Raw genomic sequence first — 17,500 nt, 5'->3', positions numbered from 1 at the left:
AACGACACACACGCCGGCGTCAGGCGGCCGGCTGGCAAGGAGGCACCGCTCGAGCAGGCGCCACGCACGAGCGCAGTCGCGGGTACATACAGCCCCGCGACCCCAGCGTCTGGTGACACGTGTGCCGCCAGAAATGTATTTGGAAAATGCACAAGGCAAGCGCTGCTTTCGTACTGTGGTAATACATCTTGCTAGAAGAAAAACATTGAGTTTCCCAACTCCGACAAACTTCGCCTGTGCATTGCCGGAGGGCGTCCAGCCATTTGATTTGCAACTGAACTAAATGTAATTCAGAACGATAAGCATCCGAGACCGGAATGAATCAAGTGGCATGTCCTCTGACCCGCTCACGCCAAAACGCCATCTTTGTCATCCATTTCAGGCAAACGCTTGTGAACAGATATTTAATTAATAACACTTTTCCACGTAAGATGGTACAAATACTCAAGTAAACAGCACAAAAGTCTCCAGAATACAACCCAGTGACGAGCATTTTACAACCGACTTGAAAGAAAAAAACACAAGTGTCGCAGGACTATTTGACCCATAACAGACCACTGCATGAAGCCGCTCGATGCACAAAATCCTGGACACGAAATGCACGAAGTACGCAACAGAGCCGACGCTCTCTGTTTCAGACGATTCATAAACTCACGGGGGGGGGGGGGGGGGGGCACTGGTTCCGGGTGGTATCCCCTGGGGAGGCACCACGATCATGCTGGGTGAACACACACTTACTCTATCATGACGAAGATGTGGTCGATCACGCAGGACACCATCATCACAGCGAAGATGTACGCTGGCAGATAATGGTGCAGGAAGAACGTGTGGTCGATGACGAAGTAGGGCAAGTAGTTGAAGGCGAAGCCGAGCAGGATGATCAGGCCGATATCACACATCTTGTCCCACTCGTCTGCAACAGAGACGGCTTCACGTTGTAACACTGCCAGGCAGCAACCCCCACCCCCCTCAAGCGCAACGGATTCACATGGAAGGTCGAGAAAAGCGTACGCGCAGCTTTGCAGAGAAATTCACGAAATGACTACGGCGTCAGTGATAGAGATACGGCCTGCTTCGCTCTGATCGCTACATTTCGCCCAAAAGGAGCAGAGGGTGGGGACTGTGCGACGCCACCAGTGAGGTTTCACACATCGGCAGCCAACGCCCGGTGCGGACGCAGCGCCCTCCATAGTCGCCGCACCTGCACCCGCACCTGCACCCGCACCCGCGCCTCCACTCACCCTCGGGGATGTCGTAGCAGGCGCGGCGGCGGCGCAGCATGTAGAAGCCGATAATGGCCAGGTAGCCGAGCAGGGAGCTGCTGGCCGCCAGCCAGACGGCCACGTTGCCGATGAAGTGGACCTGAGCGTTGCTGTCGGGGCTGATCCAGTAGGCGACGCCTCGCTTCAGCGACAGCCAGTCCAGCGGGTCGCTGGCGTACATGTGGCCCTGCACCGTCTCCTGGTTGTTGAACAGCATCTTCATCTGCAGCTCGGAGAACTTGGCCCAGAAGGAGAGCTCCACGTTGCCCACGGGTAGCATCTCGGCGCCGGCCATGTCCTTCTGCTGTTTTTCGCTGCCTTCAGCTGCCATGCACGCGAACACGGACCCAGGTCAGCGCGCCAGTTTGGCCGACAACGCTCTACACGCACGCGCCGCTTGTGAGTGTCGGAGTGTGCGTGTGTGCGTGCGCGTGTGTTCTGCGTCCAGAAAGGCCAACTTCGGGCGGGGCAGCGCGACACAGCACGAGCGCATTTTCCATTCCACACAATCGCCACGTTGCCAGGTAACTCGTCTGCGGGACGGTGACCTCTCAATTGCCCTGTTGCCCAGACTTCTCCGCGGTACCACAAACACGACAGGGTTGTTTGTGGTGTCTCCTCCACACTTACGGGTGGTTAAGCAACACCGAAATTCAGTTTTCAACACCCAACAGAGTTGGAGGCAGTACTCGCGCCACCCGTGGCGCGGTGTCGCCCCCTTCCCATCCCCGCAGCACACCCGGCTCCCCGACTCACCGAGCGTGTAGCGGTGCTCCTCGGCGTTCCAGATGGTATCGTCCTGCTGCACCACCTTGTCGCACACTATCTCCATCTGGTTGTGACCCCACTCGGGCAGCTGCTGGCCGGAGTACTTGAGCGCCTGGCCGCTGCTCGCGTGCACAAACCGCACCTGGGGCAGCCGCCACGTCAGAGCGGACCCCGGTCGGCGCGCCGGGCTCACTGATCGGCTCAGAATCGACGGTGAGCCGGTGGCCACCAGTCGCTCATCCCAGCTGCTGCGTGCCGTCCAATTCAAGATCCCATCCTCGCAGCATGCGACTGTTAGCTGGCCTAAATACCATTCAGTCATGCGCAGTGGGCGCGACATTTGTGACGCACACTTGCCCCTCCCCTCGCCCCGCCACCCAGTCCCTATTTGTGTGTGACAGGGTTTCATGGATCCTTGCCACTAGTCAAGCATAATAACCGGATCTGCAGTGTCTTGGCATTCACCCTGGACAACAGATGTACGCAACAAGTGCAAGACACTACAGTGGAAATGGCTCGCTATTTTCCTCCTGCGCATTAGACGCAAAATCAGCATACGACTGTCTTCGCAATACGTGTTTGCTCCCTTAAACAATTAAGTCTAGTCCACGCAACTGGCGACCATTGCCTAAAGCATGCGCACATGCACTGGCGTTCCTCACAGCTGGCTGGGCGCCGCGCCGCCCCGCCATGCGCAGTCGCCAGGGCCCGGGCACCAGGCACAGGTCCCGTGCGCTCACCTGGGACCTGATGGCGTGCCACGCGTCACCGGTGTCCTTGGGGTTCAGCAGCTCCACCCTCCAGAGGTTGTTCGCCGGCATCGAGATGTTGTAGTCGATGTAGCAGCTGACCTCCTGTGAACGCGACGGACGGCGGTAACGTCGGGCGGGCGCTGGGCAAGCTGCGCATCCAATCGGCACACATCCGTCTGGATGAACAGCTGCCGAAAAAAACTGCGGAAGTCTCAAGAAGCTGAGTGGGCTTAACAAGAGTGAAGCGGCAAAGCAAAAAAAGAAGAAGACAAAAACCAAACGAAACAAAACAACGACAAAAGCGAAGGCCGCCAAACAAGCACGACTGCGCTGGCCCGCCTGCCTGGGGCCACGTGTTCACCCTGCTCCAAACCACAACCAGAGCTCGCACCACGACTGAACCCCGAGGAGGCCGGGGACCACGACCCGAGGCGGCCGGGGAACACACTCCAAGGAGGCCGGGGAACACACTCCGAGGAGGCCGGGGAACACACTCCAAGGAGGCCAGGGAACACACTCCGAGGAGGCCGGGGACCACACCCCGAGGAGGTCGAGGACCACACCCGAGGAGGCCGGGGAACACACTCCGAGGAGGCCAGGGAACACACTCCGAGGAGGCCGAGGACCACACCCCGAGGAGGCCGAGGACCTAACCCGAGGAGGCCGGGAACCACACCCCCAGGCAGCCGGGGACCACACCCCGAGGAGGCCGGGGACCACACCCCCAGGCAGCCGGGGACCACACCCCGAGGAGGCCGGGGACCACACCCCGAGGAGGCCGAGGACCACACCCGAAGAGGCCGGGGAACACACTCCGAGGAGGCCGGGGAGCACACTCCGAGGCCGGGGAACGCACTCCGAGGAGGCCGGGGACCACACTCCGAGGGAGCCGGGGACCACACCCCCAGGCAGCCGGGGACCACACCCCGAGGAGGCCGGGGACCACACCCGAAGAGGCCGGGGAACACACTCCGAGGAGGCCGGGGAGCACACTCCGAGGCCGGGGAACGCACTCCGAGGAGGCCGGGGAACGCACTCCCAGGAGGCCGGGGACCACACCCCGAGGAGGCCGAGGACCACACCCCGAGGAGGCCGGGGAACACACTCCAAGGAGGCCGAGGACCACACCCGAGGAGACCGGGGAACACACTCCGAGGAGGCCAGGGAACACATTCCGAGGCCGGGGAACGCACTCCGAGGAGGCCGGGGACCACACCCCGAGGAGGCCGAGGACCACACCCCGAGGCGGCCGGGGACCACACCCGAGGAGGTCGAGGACCACACTCCGAGGAGGCCGGGGAACGCACTCCGAGGGGGCCGCGGACCACACCCCGAGGAGGCCGAGGACCACACCCCAGCGACGCGCCAGCGCCGGCCGGCCGCGGAGCTGCACCTGGTTCCCCGGCGACATGGGCGCCGCCACGTCGTGTGAGTTGAGCGCCCGGCTGGTCATGCCGTGCACCAGCTGCACGACGTCGCCGTTCTTCACCGGCCGGAACGGCGTCGTCACGCGCATGTCTTCGCTGGAACGGCACGGACGATGGTCGGGCGCGCGGCGCGAGCAGTGGCGTCGAAACACGGCGCTGGGGTGTACCGTTGGTGACACTGGACAGGCGCAGGTTGGAACCCTTGCGAGCGTTAACAACATAGCGCGACAGAGGCGACTACACCTTTCATTCCATCCTTAGATACATAAAGGTGGCAGACGCCATATCGCGCGCATGAATGATGCGAGCATACCCCGGCCGAAACGTGGAGATTCAACATCGCACCACAAATGCACGCATGAGTAGCTGACACCAGCGCAGCGTGCGCCGGAGCCGCGTCGGCGCGGCCGTCTGGGCATCTCACACGTCAGGATGCTTGACGATCCACCAGTTGTTGACGTCCTTGAAGCCGTAGCAGGAGACCTGCTGCTGGTGCGATGAGCCGCGCTCGTCGTCGTATTTGACCGGGTAGACGCCCTCGTGCGAGTGCAGCCAGCAGGTGCGGCCGAGCGTGTGACGGAGCGTCACCTGAGAGCCGTGGCCCACCTCCAGCGGCTGGTTCCGGATGATGCTGGCCAAGCCGCCCTGGCGGCCGGGGACGGCACGTCACACAGCGCCGAGGCCGAGCGGCCGCGCCACGGCCGGCGTCACGGGCCGCCGGCTTCGGATGCGCGCGCGCGCGAGGAAGCGACACGTGCCGCCACGGCGGGTGGGCGCATATGCGGGGCAGAGGGCTGCCCGTGGCAGACTGACACGCGGCGTGCTACCGACAACCACGTCCGCCACCAACCGCCCGTGGTAGCGACGCGGCGAGCAAGCGGGCGACACGCGTCAAGGACGGCCGTGCCGCCTCTTGGTGGTCCGGCTCGACAGCCAGAGCCCATCGCAGCTGGCGCTCGGCCGCGTGCTCACCAGGCCACGCCCCCTATCAGCGTCCCACACCGGCCACACTGGGGCGCCGCACGAACCCGCCCGGCACGGTCGTAGCACGGTCACCCGCCCGAGGGCCGCGCCCCGCCCAACTCACATCCAGACTGGCCTGGAACGCGCTGGTCATCACGTTGTCGTGCGCGCCGGCCTTGTACAGCACGCTGAGGTGGACGTAGAAGCTGGCCAGGTAGACGGCCACCGGCACGGCCAGCATGAGCAGCGCGCGCACCGCCAGCTGGCTCAGCAGCTGCCGGTTGGTGATGCTGCGCACGGGGATGAGCGTCCAGAAGTCGCGGCAGACGATCACGCAGCCCAGCAGCAGCGTCAGCAGGCCCGAGTAGCGCACACTGAGGCACAGGGGCGGCGGGGGTGAGCGAGGGCCTACACTGCGACTACCGAGTAGTAGCGCACACTGCGGCACAGGGGCGGCGGGGGTGAGCGAGGGCCTACACTGCGATCACCGAGTAGTAGCGCACACTGCGGCACAGGGGCGGCGGGGGTGAGCGAGGGCCTACACTGCGACCACCGAGTAGTAGCGCACACTGCGGCACAGGGGGCGGCGGGGGTGAGCGAGGGCCTACACTGCGACCACCGAGTAGTAGCGCATGCTGCGGCACAGGGGCGGCGGGGGGTGAGCGAGGGCCTACACTGCGACTACCGAGTAGTAGCGCACACTGCGGCACAGGGGCGGCGGGGGTGAACGAGGGCCTACACTGCGACCACCGAGTAGTAGCGCACGCTGCGGCACAGGGGCGGCGAGGGTGAGCGAGGGCCTACACTGCGACCACCGAGTAGTAGCGCACACTGCGGCACAGGGGCGGCGGGGGTGAGCAAGGGCCTACACTGCGACCACCGAGTGGGGACGATGCGGGAGTGGGGAACGCCAACAGAGTGAAGGTCCTGAGGGAATGGTGCACAATGTGTCGGAGTACGTTGGGGGCGGGGGAGGGGTTGGCGCATACTGGAGCGGAGTGTAGGAGTTAGGGAGTGGCGCGCACTGTGGCCGTGAGGCGGTCGTCATTGCGAACTGGCATCACAGGCAGTGACAAGACGCCAGATACGGAAATAATACGGAATCGACGGAACCTCGTTAAATCCAGCTTTAAAATCAGCGTTTGGAACAAATGCAACTTAATGCCAGTCAAATGCTGTAAAACAACTACAGCCTCCCCGCCGATCAACGGAGGAGTCCTCCCCAATCAAACGACGGCGAATTCTGCATTCGAATCTGAATCGAATCCGAGACCATCAGCTGACTCACGTGGCGGCGGCCCCGAGCAGCGCGAAGCCCAGACACAGCCAGGTCAGCCAGGGCCGCGAGAACGGTCGGTCGCGGTACTGGCGGAAGCGCAGCAGGCAGAACACGCCGGACACGGAGAACAGCAGCAGGAACGGCTCCATCAGCATGAACCGAGACTGAACCAGCACAGCATTCTCTGGCGGATGAGGACACCATTAGGTTGCTTTGGTCGTGCACTGTCGCAAACGGCCACCTGTGCTCTGGTCCAGGCTCATATTCTATAGGCAGGCAAGCTTCACTTAGGCACCGCCCTCGGGCTGAGAGCGTCTCTCACATCCCGGCTCGTGCCACGGCAACTCCGGTCCCGACTCATACCTTATCATCTCATGATATCCAGCTCGGTGCCCGACCCCACCCACGCTGCAGACTCGCCTTCGCCTCGGACCTGCATCGGTCAGGCTCGACCAAGGCAGGTCCGAGGCGAAGTTCTCGGGACCCCGGCATCACACGTGTGCGAGCACAGCATGCGCCACGCGCGCAACACCCTCAGACAGAGCGCGCGCGATCCGGACCAGCTACTCATGGCTCAAGAACACTTGGCAGAGACACCTCTGGCGCTACTCTGCTTCACTGGAGGCGATTCACAGCCAGTCTATTATAACTGGCGATGCGTTCGGCGGCTAGGGCACGCCATTCATGCGTCTACGTGATGACTGCGATGATGAAGGTAGGAGGTGACGAGGATATCGGACTGGCGGAGGGCTAGGAGGACGGTCACCTGGCTGGGAGGCGGGAGTCCGTGCCGAGCGGCGGGAAGCGCGCAGGGACACCGCTGGCGACAGGATGGCTCCGGATCTCGAGGTGGAAGCACGGGTCTGGTGCGGCGTCGGCCCCCTCCTCGGCGACTCTGCGCGGGAGACCGCGGGCCGCCAGACACGGCCAGCTTCGCGTTACGCCAACACCAGCGCAGCTTCCGACGACGGCCCCGACCAGAGACCGTCTCCTCGGCTGGGCCACACGGGAGCACGGTCAGCAGCAGCGCGCCGGCCCCCGCCCGCCGGTCGGCGCGTCCCCGCCGCTCGCGTACCGAGCAGCAGCAGCACGCCGGCCAGCGCCGCCGGGTACTTGGCCAGGCCGAGCTGGCGCAGCAGGCAGTAGACGGCTGGCAGCAGCAGGGAGCCGGCCACGGCCGGCAGCAGACGCAGCATGTACACCGGCACCGAGGCCGGGTACGGCGAGCCGATCCGGTCGAAGCTGAAGTCACCTGCCCGAGCCGAGGCGTCACGTCAGAGGGGTCGCGCTCAGCCGGGTGCACACACTGGCAGCGGCGAGAGCTCCGCACGCGGCGGGCATCACCGCCACTCACCGCCCCGTCGCACTGACACGATGGCAAGCAGTCGAGAACGGTCGCCAAGGCCTCGGACGGGTACAGGCACTATGCGTTGTGACTCTTAACCACTGGCGGGTGACAGCTTTCGTTTGACGATGGCCTGCAGCTCGACACTGGGGTCGTCCCCAGCCGGCTGGGCTGCGGGCTGGGGACGGGGTGCTGGGCTACACTCACCGTCGTAGCCGGCGATGTACGCCGCCAGGGCTATCAGCTGCTTGCCCAGTGGCGGCTGCGAGTCGAAGAAGAACATGTTGTTCACATAGTAGCCCGCGAACTTGCCGAAATGGAGCTCGTCAAAACTGGAAACGGTTAACTGAGTTACTACAGCGCCAAAACAAAACCAGGGCTACGCAAGAGACACGCCATTCCCATAACGTGGTGATAAAAACATTCGGGCTCGTGTTGAGCTTATTTACAAAACCGAACAGCTACCTCTGAATTGCCGAGATATACCGAACAACATCTGTTTCTGACGGGCCACCATTGCACCACTGCTACACTTCAAATGGAGGTGATGAGGCTGGGTGGCTATGCCGGCAGCGGCGGCAGCCCCGCTCGTGCGGCTGGTGCACTTACACGATGGCACGGGGCAGGCCGAGCTGGTAAAGCCTGGTGACGAGGCCGGCCACCAGCAGCACCAGCGCCACCCAGTCGACGCCGTGGTGTGGCTGGACGCCGCCGCCGGCAGGGGCACGAGCCGCCGCCGCCACCGGCTTGGCTTTCTTCTCAGCCTCATCCTGAGTCAGACACGGGGCTGAGTTAGGGCGAGGGCGAGGGCGAGGGCGGGGAGGGGGACAGGGACGAGAACACGAAAGAGGTGGGAGGCAGCCTATCACAGCAGCGCAGGTCAGCTGATCATCTGGGACCCTACCAGGCGAGATTTCGTGGCAGTGTGCAGCCTCGCGGCACTTCGAGACGTGCTTGCTGCCGCCTGTCTGGCAGCGCAAACGTCCTTCTGGACGATGAAATTCGGTCGCGCACCATCCAGAGGGCCACAGCGGCGAGATGTGGCGTCGGCGCCGCTCCGGGCCCCCGCCTCGCCCGAGCCGGCCTGCCTCCAGACGCGCTACCGCCACGGATCATCCGGCCGGACCGGTTTTGGGATCGCGCCGGATGCCGACGGATATCGTGCCTGCTCTGTGCACCTCCACAGCCAGCGGGCGGCCGCCCGGCAGCTTTCATTTGCAGCACGCGACCAGTACGTCACATCGCACCGGAACAGTCACCACCCCGTCTCCACGCCGGGCTGAGTAGCTGGAGGGGGCACCGCAGAGGCATCCAGCCCCCACGGCCGGCCGCCAGGACAACGGCAGCGCGGGTCGGGTCAGGTCGGGTCGGGTCGGGTCGGGGCACGAGCCGACGCAGACGGCGCCAGGGGCGTGCCGTTGGCCGTTGGCTGGCTGCCGACGTAGCCGGGCACGCCCGGCTGGGCCTGTCGTGGTCAGGCCGCCGAGGACGCGGCGGCGCCCGCTCACAGCCAGCCGCCAGTCACGACTCGCCAGCCGTCAGACAACGGGTCTGCTCACTTGTCTCGGCGGCGGCAGCCGCCGCCGCCACCCGCCAGGCGATGGCGAGTCGGCCGGAGGGCAGGATACCGGGGGAAGGGTACGTGAAAAGGTGAAAGGGGAAGGGCGGGCGTATTCTCCAGAGGCTCCCGGGAGGTGAGCTGAGATGCAACACTGAAAGTTGCCTGCCCGTTCTCGCACTTGCAAATGTATTGCTGCCCTGATAATGATGATGATTTGGGCTTTGGGACGCACCGACTACGTTGGTCATATGGCGCCCATAACCCACTTTTCATCTAACGAATGTCTGACAAAGCGGGGAGATATGGTTACGTTCGACAGGTGACATAGAAATGTATGTCTTCAAAATAACTAAAATGTGGCCGTCCTTTACTGAGCTGGTGTCGTCTCCCAACACACCATAGAGCGTTTGAAGCACGGATCCTGATCCAAATGGCGCATACGTTCCGAGGCGAGGCGGGCACAATCTATCAAGACATGTCGTACGGTGTAACGATCCCCGCATTGCTGCCCTGTCGTGAATTGTAAGCGCGGATCTGCCCTCGCAGAGCAAAATAACTTCTCAAAGGCCCCCACACAGGTTCGGTGAAGGAGCGAAAGGGGACTAATTCATGTGCAGATGGCGACGTTATGGACGGCCCACGAACCGGTTTTAAGCGCCACGCATGGATGAATAGGTGACCTGGGTTTTTGCTCGGGTGCGAGTCGACATGCTTAGGATCACGAGTCCCAAAGACAAAACATACGAGCCGAACGCAACTTTTCTCGACGTTCGAACTTCAGAAAGGCGTAATTTTTCGAGACAGCGGTCAGGACCCTGTTCACGATTATTTCAAAGGTGAGTTTTTAGTGTATCAGAAAACGCCTTGCCTTGTCAGAAGCTGTCACGCTCCACCTGGTAAGTCAACGTCACTGCCGCCTGTTCCCATGCACAGAACAGTTATAGTGAAAGTTCCCATCATACCTCGAAATGGCACATGAGTTCTCGAATCATCACCGCGCGTCTGGCCAGTCAGTCAACACCCAAGTCGCGCCGCCGCAGTCGGCTGCCGGCGCAGACCGCGGACCGACAACTGGCGCGCGCCGCCCGCCCCGCAAGCGTTACTGTTCCGCTGCAGTCGCAGTTCAACGGGCGACGCCTGAGTGACGTCTGACGTCCCCTGCAAAACTTGGGAGCATTTGCTGCTGACTCTGCGGGGCGCCGGCGCGTCACCGTCCGGCCGGCAGAAGATCAGCGTCACGGCGTCGGCGCCGCCGTCAGCGGCGTGCCGGGTCTGGGAGGTAACGGTGCGGTCGCGGCCGGCGCGCCCGTGTGACCGGTAACGGTCCGTGCCGGCCGCCCGGCGGCTGGCCAAACTGGCCGGCGCAGCCGACGCGCCGCGACCGGCAGCCTGTACTCGTCCCGCGCCGCGAGCGGCTCGTAGCAAGACCACAGCCTGATGTCCCAGTCTCACTCTCCGCTCACTGACGACAGTTGTGCGGAGCCGCGCGAAGAAAGAACGCGTATATGTGCCTTCCCTCTGGCAATGTTCATAAGGCGCGGCTTCCACCCCGCGTGCATGGATTATGCGCGCTGGCAATCCGTTTGGACATGAGACCTGCGACCTGAATGGTCGTTTCCACCAGCAGAATCTCTATACGAAGCGCCGATTATACCGAAGGTTTCCCCACACAAGAACATTTGCTCCGCGCGACAACTTGCAGACACAAAACAAAATGTTCGGGATAGTCGATTTCTTCTGACGCTGAAATGCGCCGCAAAGGGTTTCTTCACATCATTAAGCATGGATTCAATCCACCCGCCCTCATTCATCGTTTGTAATAACGCGATCAGGTGGGGGAGGGGGAGGTCGATGCGACCCCCTGCTGTCTCCAAATTAAGAATGGTTATGACAGTCTTGTGGACAAACGGTGACTTGATCTCAACGATATCTCGCGATTGTTAATTAACACTATATTGCCCGGCCAATAACTGACCCCACAAAGGTTGTCAGCCAATATTCGACCCCACAAAGTTTTGAATGCCAATTTTTACGAAACATGTCACGCGACAGCATGAAGCATACGAAGAAGCGTCCGTTGTTTGTCTAAGATCATTTTTGTTAAGTTAGTGTACTGAGCATATTGAAGTGATGAAAGGAAAGGCTTCCCCTAATCTCGGTGTCGTTCCCACAGCTCACGATCGAGATTCGTTGGTTGCCCCACGCCACGATAAATAACGGAGATAGAACAGCCGAGAGCGGGGAAATATCTGGCCGGTTGAGGGGGGGGGGGGGGAGAGGGAGACGGGGCGGAGTGCGGGAGTATCCTCCGACGCTAAGCATGCTAACAAAGGCCTTGGTGACACATTTCATCAATCCCGAGATTGTACTACCCACCGAATGCAGTGTTCGGTTCACAGCAAGCCCTCCCGTCCCTAGCCCGCGAGGCAAACCGGTTGGTTGGGTTTCCACGTGAAGATGAGCTGGCCGCGGCCAACGATGTGAAAGTGAAGGGCCTCAGTGGTGCTCAACCGCGCGAGGGACGCGTTGTCATGCCAACCGGTGCCCGGGGGCACGGTTCAGCTGCTGCCACGAGTGCGCGCCGGGGCAGAGCAAGGCAGGATTGGCGTTGGCAGGTGGTCGGGGTGGCGGGGGGCGGGGGGGGGGGGCTTTGGACCACGGCGAGGTGGAAATAAAAAGGAGAAACGCCAGGCATCAGCACCAACAAATACTGCAGTCGCAATCAAGCTATGGAAACCAGATATGCTATCCGGCCCAGCCATGTCGAGCAGAAACGCTATCAACCTGTCCATCCGCCGATTTCCAGAGTCCGGCAGCAGAAATTGCTCACACTCCCCTTCGGCGCAAGCAGCACGTGACACACATTTTGACACGACTGTCCCAACAGCTCGAGTCTTGCACACATTATGCTTGACCGCTAGTATGCCATTTTACAGAGAATACTATACTTTTTTACTCACAGTGTCACTTCCAGACACGAGGTTCTTCTTCAGATCCTGCAATTTTTCAATTCCCGATTTTACGAGTTCCTCGCCATCGACCACTTGCCCAGTGATGGCATCCGTAGTCTTTTTAGTTTGCTTCTTTTTTCTTTGACGAAGTTCAGAGTCCTCGGTTCCCATCATTAAGAAGCTGCCAAAGCTGCAACTTGAACCAGGGCACCGCGTAGCTTCCTCTGAAGCAATGCACACAGCACCCACCGCACCAGCCACACCACGCTCCCCGACCGACCCGAGTCACGACGCGAGTGCTGGGCGCTCCGCGGACTTTCCGATTAAAGACTGAAGCAAGGCCTTCCATAAAGAAGCCAAACTGATAACGTAAATTTCGTACTTCCTTAGAGTTAACAACTGACGTCACTGATACTCATATTTATCCGTCTGTCGTCCCCTACTTCATTTCGAGGGAGTATGTTCTTCATAACTTCATTCTACTACGCTTCTTCGCTAACGACGTCATTCTTAACGACTTTAGATATCATGCTCTGAGACTTTGCTCGTTTGCTGGCTTTTTTCTATCTGTGAGAATTAAAATCATGCCAAGTTGAGGGCTGACTGTAAAATTGTCATCACATTCTCAAACAAATATGCTCACCCTTTTATTTTCTGTTTTCAGTGATAAAAATTTGATGAACGTTTTGCTATTTACAAACACAATGCGTGTAATCCAAAATGAGATAGCCGGCAACTGACGGATCTCATTGGATGATGCTAGACAACCAGTGACGTCATTCACGCTTTGTATTTTATCCTGTTCCCTTTAGGCTACCACAGCAAATCGCGGCAAAAAGTGCAGGCTCGTATCGCTTCGATGGGGATCCCCAAAGCCCTGAAACAGAGGGGTGCCTCCTTTGGCGGGAGAACGAAGAATGGGTGCGCGGCAGCGGATCTCGCAAATATCTTTTTAGTGTTCCCAGAGGTGAGCCATGTCCACAGAAACAGTTTACATTTGAATGACAACTGGAATGTCAACGGGTTCCTTGGGGGTAACAGTGAAAGATATTGGTAGCTTCGCTGGGGTTCGTGCCGTAATATTACCAAATGTGTGGTAATTGTGCGGTAGTTATTTTTACAATAGTATGTACCAAGTGCCCGAGGTTTGGTACAGACATTTGTCGTATTTGTATCTGGGTTACCTGGTTGCATGTGTTCTGTCCAATTTTGTTTTCAGAAGTATAAATTTTGGGCATGCTTTTTGTCAATGCTTCATTGTTTGACTTATGGATATTTAGATACACAATTCAAACAACATGTGGCACATGGTTGATGAACTGATTTGCATACATTTCCCATCAATATTTTGTTTATGTTCTGTTTTGTTTTACATGCTTTTGTTTGGTTTCTAATGTAAATCTGTGGTTTTACTCCTTTGTCTAATTTGGCAAATAAGATATTACTATAAAACCCCTTGGCTTGATTTAGCAGGGTTAATTATTTGTTATTTTCACTTAAGGTATGCACAGGGAATTCATAAATAGAAGGCTACTTTGAATTTTGCACAGACATCTGACACATTTCTGAATCATCCTGAATTTTTGACTGGCTTGAGGCAAATTTTGCCTCCTTCTCCCCCCCCCCCCTTAGTCAATGCTGGGTAAAATGCATGGTCCACATAGTTGAAAATACCTCAGTACCTTAAGGGTGAACTGGTGGTTTAGTGTGTGAAATGTGACAGACTGGTCTAGGGGATGTTCAGGTAGGTCAAATTCTGCCTCAGATGGGGCAGCCAGCTCTTCAGCGTGGGGCAGGGGCAACGGCAGACCTTATTACGGGGGGGAGGGGGTGGAGCACCCTCCAGTGGTGGGACTGCCCTGGGTGGTCTCCAAGTGTGTTACTGTCAATGTTTTCTTGCTTATACCAAAAGTCCGGTGTTTTACCAAAAAGCAATACCTTCAAGCAGCAATAGTTTGCTGGAATGGAAAGCCAAATTGTGAATGAAGGCTTGTCATTGAGGCTGAACCTTCAATGAGAAAAGTGGTGTAAAAATAATATTGTGCATGCACCAAGTGAAAAGTGTCAGAGGGAAACAGTTCAAATCTTTTTAACAATATGAATACCTGAAACATATATGCAATAGGTAGTTGTTTACACAGACACAGTCCACTGTGGCCAGTGCCACAGTTCACAGCCTGCCTCAAGATCACATGAGCTGCCCCATAATATCATAAGTTGCCCCATTTCAGTGAATCTGTCCAAAAAATAAAAAACTACCTTAAAACCAAAATATTGCAGCAGCCCTTCCCCAACAAGGTCTTGAGATCTGCCACTTTCTGCATACTGACTGGTACCTATCAGAATTTATGCTTTGTGATGTATGGCCTTGGCTGTTATAGAAAGTAACCATTCTTTTACACAAGTGGTGGCTTGTGAGTAGCCATTCTACAGATGTGATGGTACAGCATTTCCTAACAGGACATTCACAAGCATTAGTTGTACTGCACAGCAGACCAGTTGTCTGTAAAGCTCATACCCAGGCCAGAGAAACTAAGAATGTTTGTATACATTCATGGCTCACATTTAGTATTTATGGTCTAAATCAATTGATCTATGTATAAGTGATGTATCTTTGGCAGTGGACACACACATGCACACACACAAATGTTGATGGTCATCCACATACACTCACATACACACACCCATAAATAATATCTCCCTTTGCACTGCATCTGAGCGGGTTTTGTTGGAATGGCTCAATTTCAAGATGTCCTCACACTAGTCTTTTTAATGGATCAATGGTGCCTATGTTCTGGGTAAAATGACAAAGTGTATTTCTTGAGTTGTTGATATTTTTATATTTAAATGCATAAATCTAAAGGCTTGATAGCCATTATACAATTTTTCTATTCTTGCATGGAGTTGTGTTACAACACAATATCTAGGACCTGCCCCAAAGCATTATAGGCTGTGATTCTGTGCTTTCCATGATGTAGTCCCATACATCATCACATTCCAACATTGACTATGCATCTCAGTGTCTGAAAGAGTGGCATAAAGTCATCCTGCTTGCCCCCATTGCAATGTTTGTTGTGACGCCCGCCAGATGGGATGATGGTCTCGCGGCAGACGTCGGTGGCGAGCTCGCCGCGTGCTGCAGCAGCGCAGCCTCCGGTGCGCTGCTGCCTGTCTGTGGGCGACCTGCCGCCGGACCAACTGCTGCCATACCGGACGCTGCCGCCGCCCCACGCGCCGTTCTCGGAGACCACCACGGCGGACCACCTGAAGCTGAGTGTGGCAGAGGCCGTCCAGCGGCGCCTGCGGCGGCCGCCCGTGTACGCGCCGCCGCCGCCGGACGAGGGTCAGTTACAGGTCAGTGTCGGGCGATCGAGCCCCGGGCGGCGCACACCCAGCCAGCCAGGCCGTCAGCTAACGGAACGGATCGGGACTTGTTCTTGGTTGAATGACGACACCACATGGTTGCCTTCGGGGGCACCGGCTTCGGCCGGTGTAGGGGACTAGCGCCCCCTCGGGTCCCAGATCCGGTGACAGGTGGACAGCGCGAGCTGTTTCTCTCAGGGCATAGGGGCCCTGCCGGTACGTGAGCTCCCCCCCCCCCCCCTTGGTCCGCCCGCTCCCTTCCCATTACCCCGCTTTCCCGCATCCGGCCCACTCATCACTCTCCTTCTCCGCGACAAATGTTTAAAATCCCTTAACATCCTAAGGTGCGTGGGACGTACATCATGCATTGCTCATTGGAGAACGTTCGCCGTACCGCTCGCTGATCCGTTCAAAACTTGACGACGGCTGTTTTATCTATGACGGTACATCAGACCTGATTGAACGTGCTTTGAAAACGGTGCACCACGCTGCGCTACGTACCGCCACGGGCTTTTCGAACACCGCCCAAAGATAGTTTTCTGATGGAGTCCCGCGAGCCCCCACTAGCATTGCGAAGGCAGGTGATGGGCCTGCGCTACACGTGCAAGCTGGCGCAGTTCCCAGATCATCCTACCAACAAGCAGTTTTTGTCGCGTAGCTTATGGAGACTTTCTACTTCAACGGTCGCCATAGACTTCCCCCTTTTGTGTACGAATGTGAGAACTTCTAGACGCGAGCGGCGTCAACCACAACGTGTCATCAGACTTAAACTCATGAAGAATGCTCTCTGGGAGCTAGCATCGCCAAGAGGGGATGTTTCGCTATTAAACATGCAAAAGCAATGCGTTCTCATAACGGAAGTTAAAGGTGCAGCCTGGGGGCACATGGCCTCCTTTGACGGATACATGATGACTTATACGGATGGTTCAAAGACGGATGCAGATGTAGGGTGCGCTTTTGTGTGCGGATCCACAACACGGTCATTCACACTGCCTGCGCACGCGTCGGTCTTTACTTCCGAGCTTATACCCACCAGGAAAGCTCTCTGCTTTATTGAAGTAGACGATAGCAATTTGCATTTGATTCTTTCCGACTCCTTGAGCAGCATCCTGGCTGTTGGTGGCTTCTTCTCGCTAAATCCACTGGTCCAGGACATTCTTCGCGTCTAAGCTCACTAGATCAAGCAGGAAAAACGGTCGCACTGCGTTGTATCCCAAGTCACTTGGGGATCTGCGGAAATGATCTCGATGACGCGGCAGCAAAGCTCGCTACGACAGGGGCACGCATTCCCAGGGGCACCACTGCCAGCTCAAGCCATGAACCCCGCAGTGTCTTCTTTTATGCAGAAGCGATGGCAGTTCCACTGGAACTTGGAGCGCCAACCAGCCAAAGTCAGTGAAACCCCGTATTTGACTATCGCAGTCGTGTTTTCGCGACAGTAGGAGGGAGGAAGTTGCTCTTTGCCGGTTGTTCATAGGCCACACATGCTACGCACCTTTACCTGTTATTGGCTGGCGACAGACCATGCTGTAGTGGATGCTCTGACCCGCCGACCGTGCATCACATACTCGTCGCTTGCCGTCACCTTGCTGCAACGAGAGTGCAGTTTTTCGGACACAACGTCCAGAGTCGCACGCTTTGCCACTTTTCAGGGGATTGTCCACACGCTGTCGAGTTTGGTTAAGTGTTCCAGTTTCTTCGCGCTGTAGATTCCCCAGTAATCTTTTCATCATGAAACCAGGCCTGATCATCAAGGCTTTAAAGGGTGACCTGATTGATACACTTGCCTGATTTGCGGCTCTGCATAAAAGGATGGTTATGGGCGCTGC

At 58.0% G+C, this 17,500-nt stretch overlaps 1 protein-coding gene across 1 annotated transcript in view; it reads right to left on the bottom strand.

The window, feature by feature from the left end:
- Nucleotides 1–12,616, bottom strand: part of LOC119099706 (protein O-mannosyltransferase 1) — a 12,815-nt gene extending 199 nt beyond the window's left edge. Inside the window, exons 1-12 of the mRNA XM_037222769.1 lie at nt 12,318–12,616; nt 8,406–8,566; nt 8,004–8,128; nt 7,527–7,703; nt 6,461–6,635; nt 5,297–5,546; nt 4,634–4,854; nt 4,176–4,305; nt 2,771–2,884; nt 2,019–2,172; nt 1,242–1,586; nt 739–913 (exon numbers count right to left, since the gene is read on the bottom strand). Of these exons, the coding sequence (XP_037078664.1) occupies nt 739–913; nt 1,242–1,586; nt 2,019–2,172; nt 2,771–2,884; nt 4,176–4,305; nt 4,634–4,854; nt 5,297–5,546; nt 6,461–6,635; nt 7,527–7,703; nt 8,004–8,128; nt 8,406–8,566; nt 12,318–12,482 (2,192 nt within the window). The 5' untranslated portion in view covers nt 12,483–12,616. The remainder of the gene's footprint in view (nt 1–738; nt 914–1,241; nt 1,587–2,018; nt 2,173–2,770; nt 2,885–4,175; nt 4,306–4,633; nt 4,855–5,296; nt 5,547–6,460; nt 6,636–7,526; nt 7,704–8,003; nt 8,129–8,405; nt 8,567–12,317) is intronic.
- Nucleotides 12,617–17,500: the final 4,884 nt, after the last annotated feature.

Source organism: Pollicipes pollicipes, unplaced genomic scaffold, assembly GCF_011947565.3.
Source record: "Pollicipes pollicipes isolate AB1234 unplaced genomic scaffold, Ppol_2.1 Scaffold_4881;HRSCAF=5763_pilon_pilon_pilon, whole genome shotgun sequence".
Lineage (NCBI taxonomy): Eukaryota > Metazoa > Arthropoda > Thecostraca > Pollicipedomorpha > Pollicipedidae > Pollicipes > Pollicipes pollicipes.
This window is presented reverse-complemented; position numbering and strand designations above follow the sequence as displayed.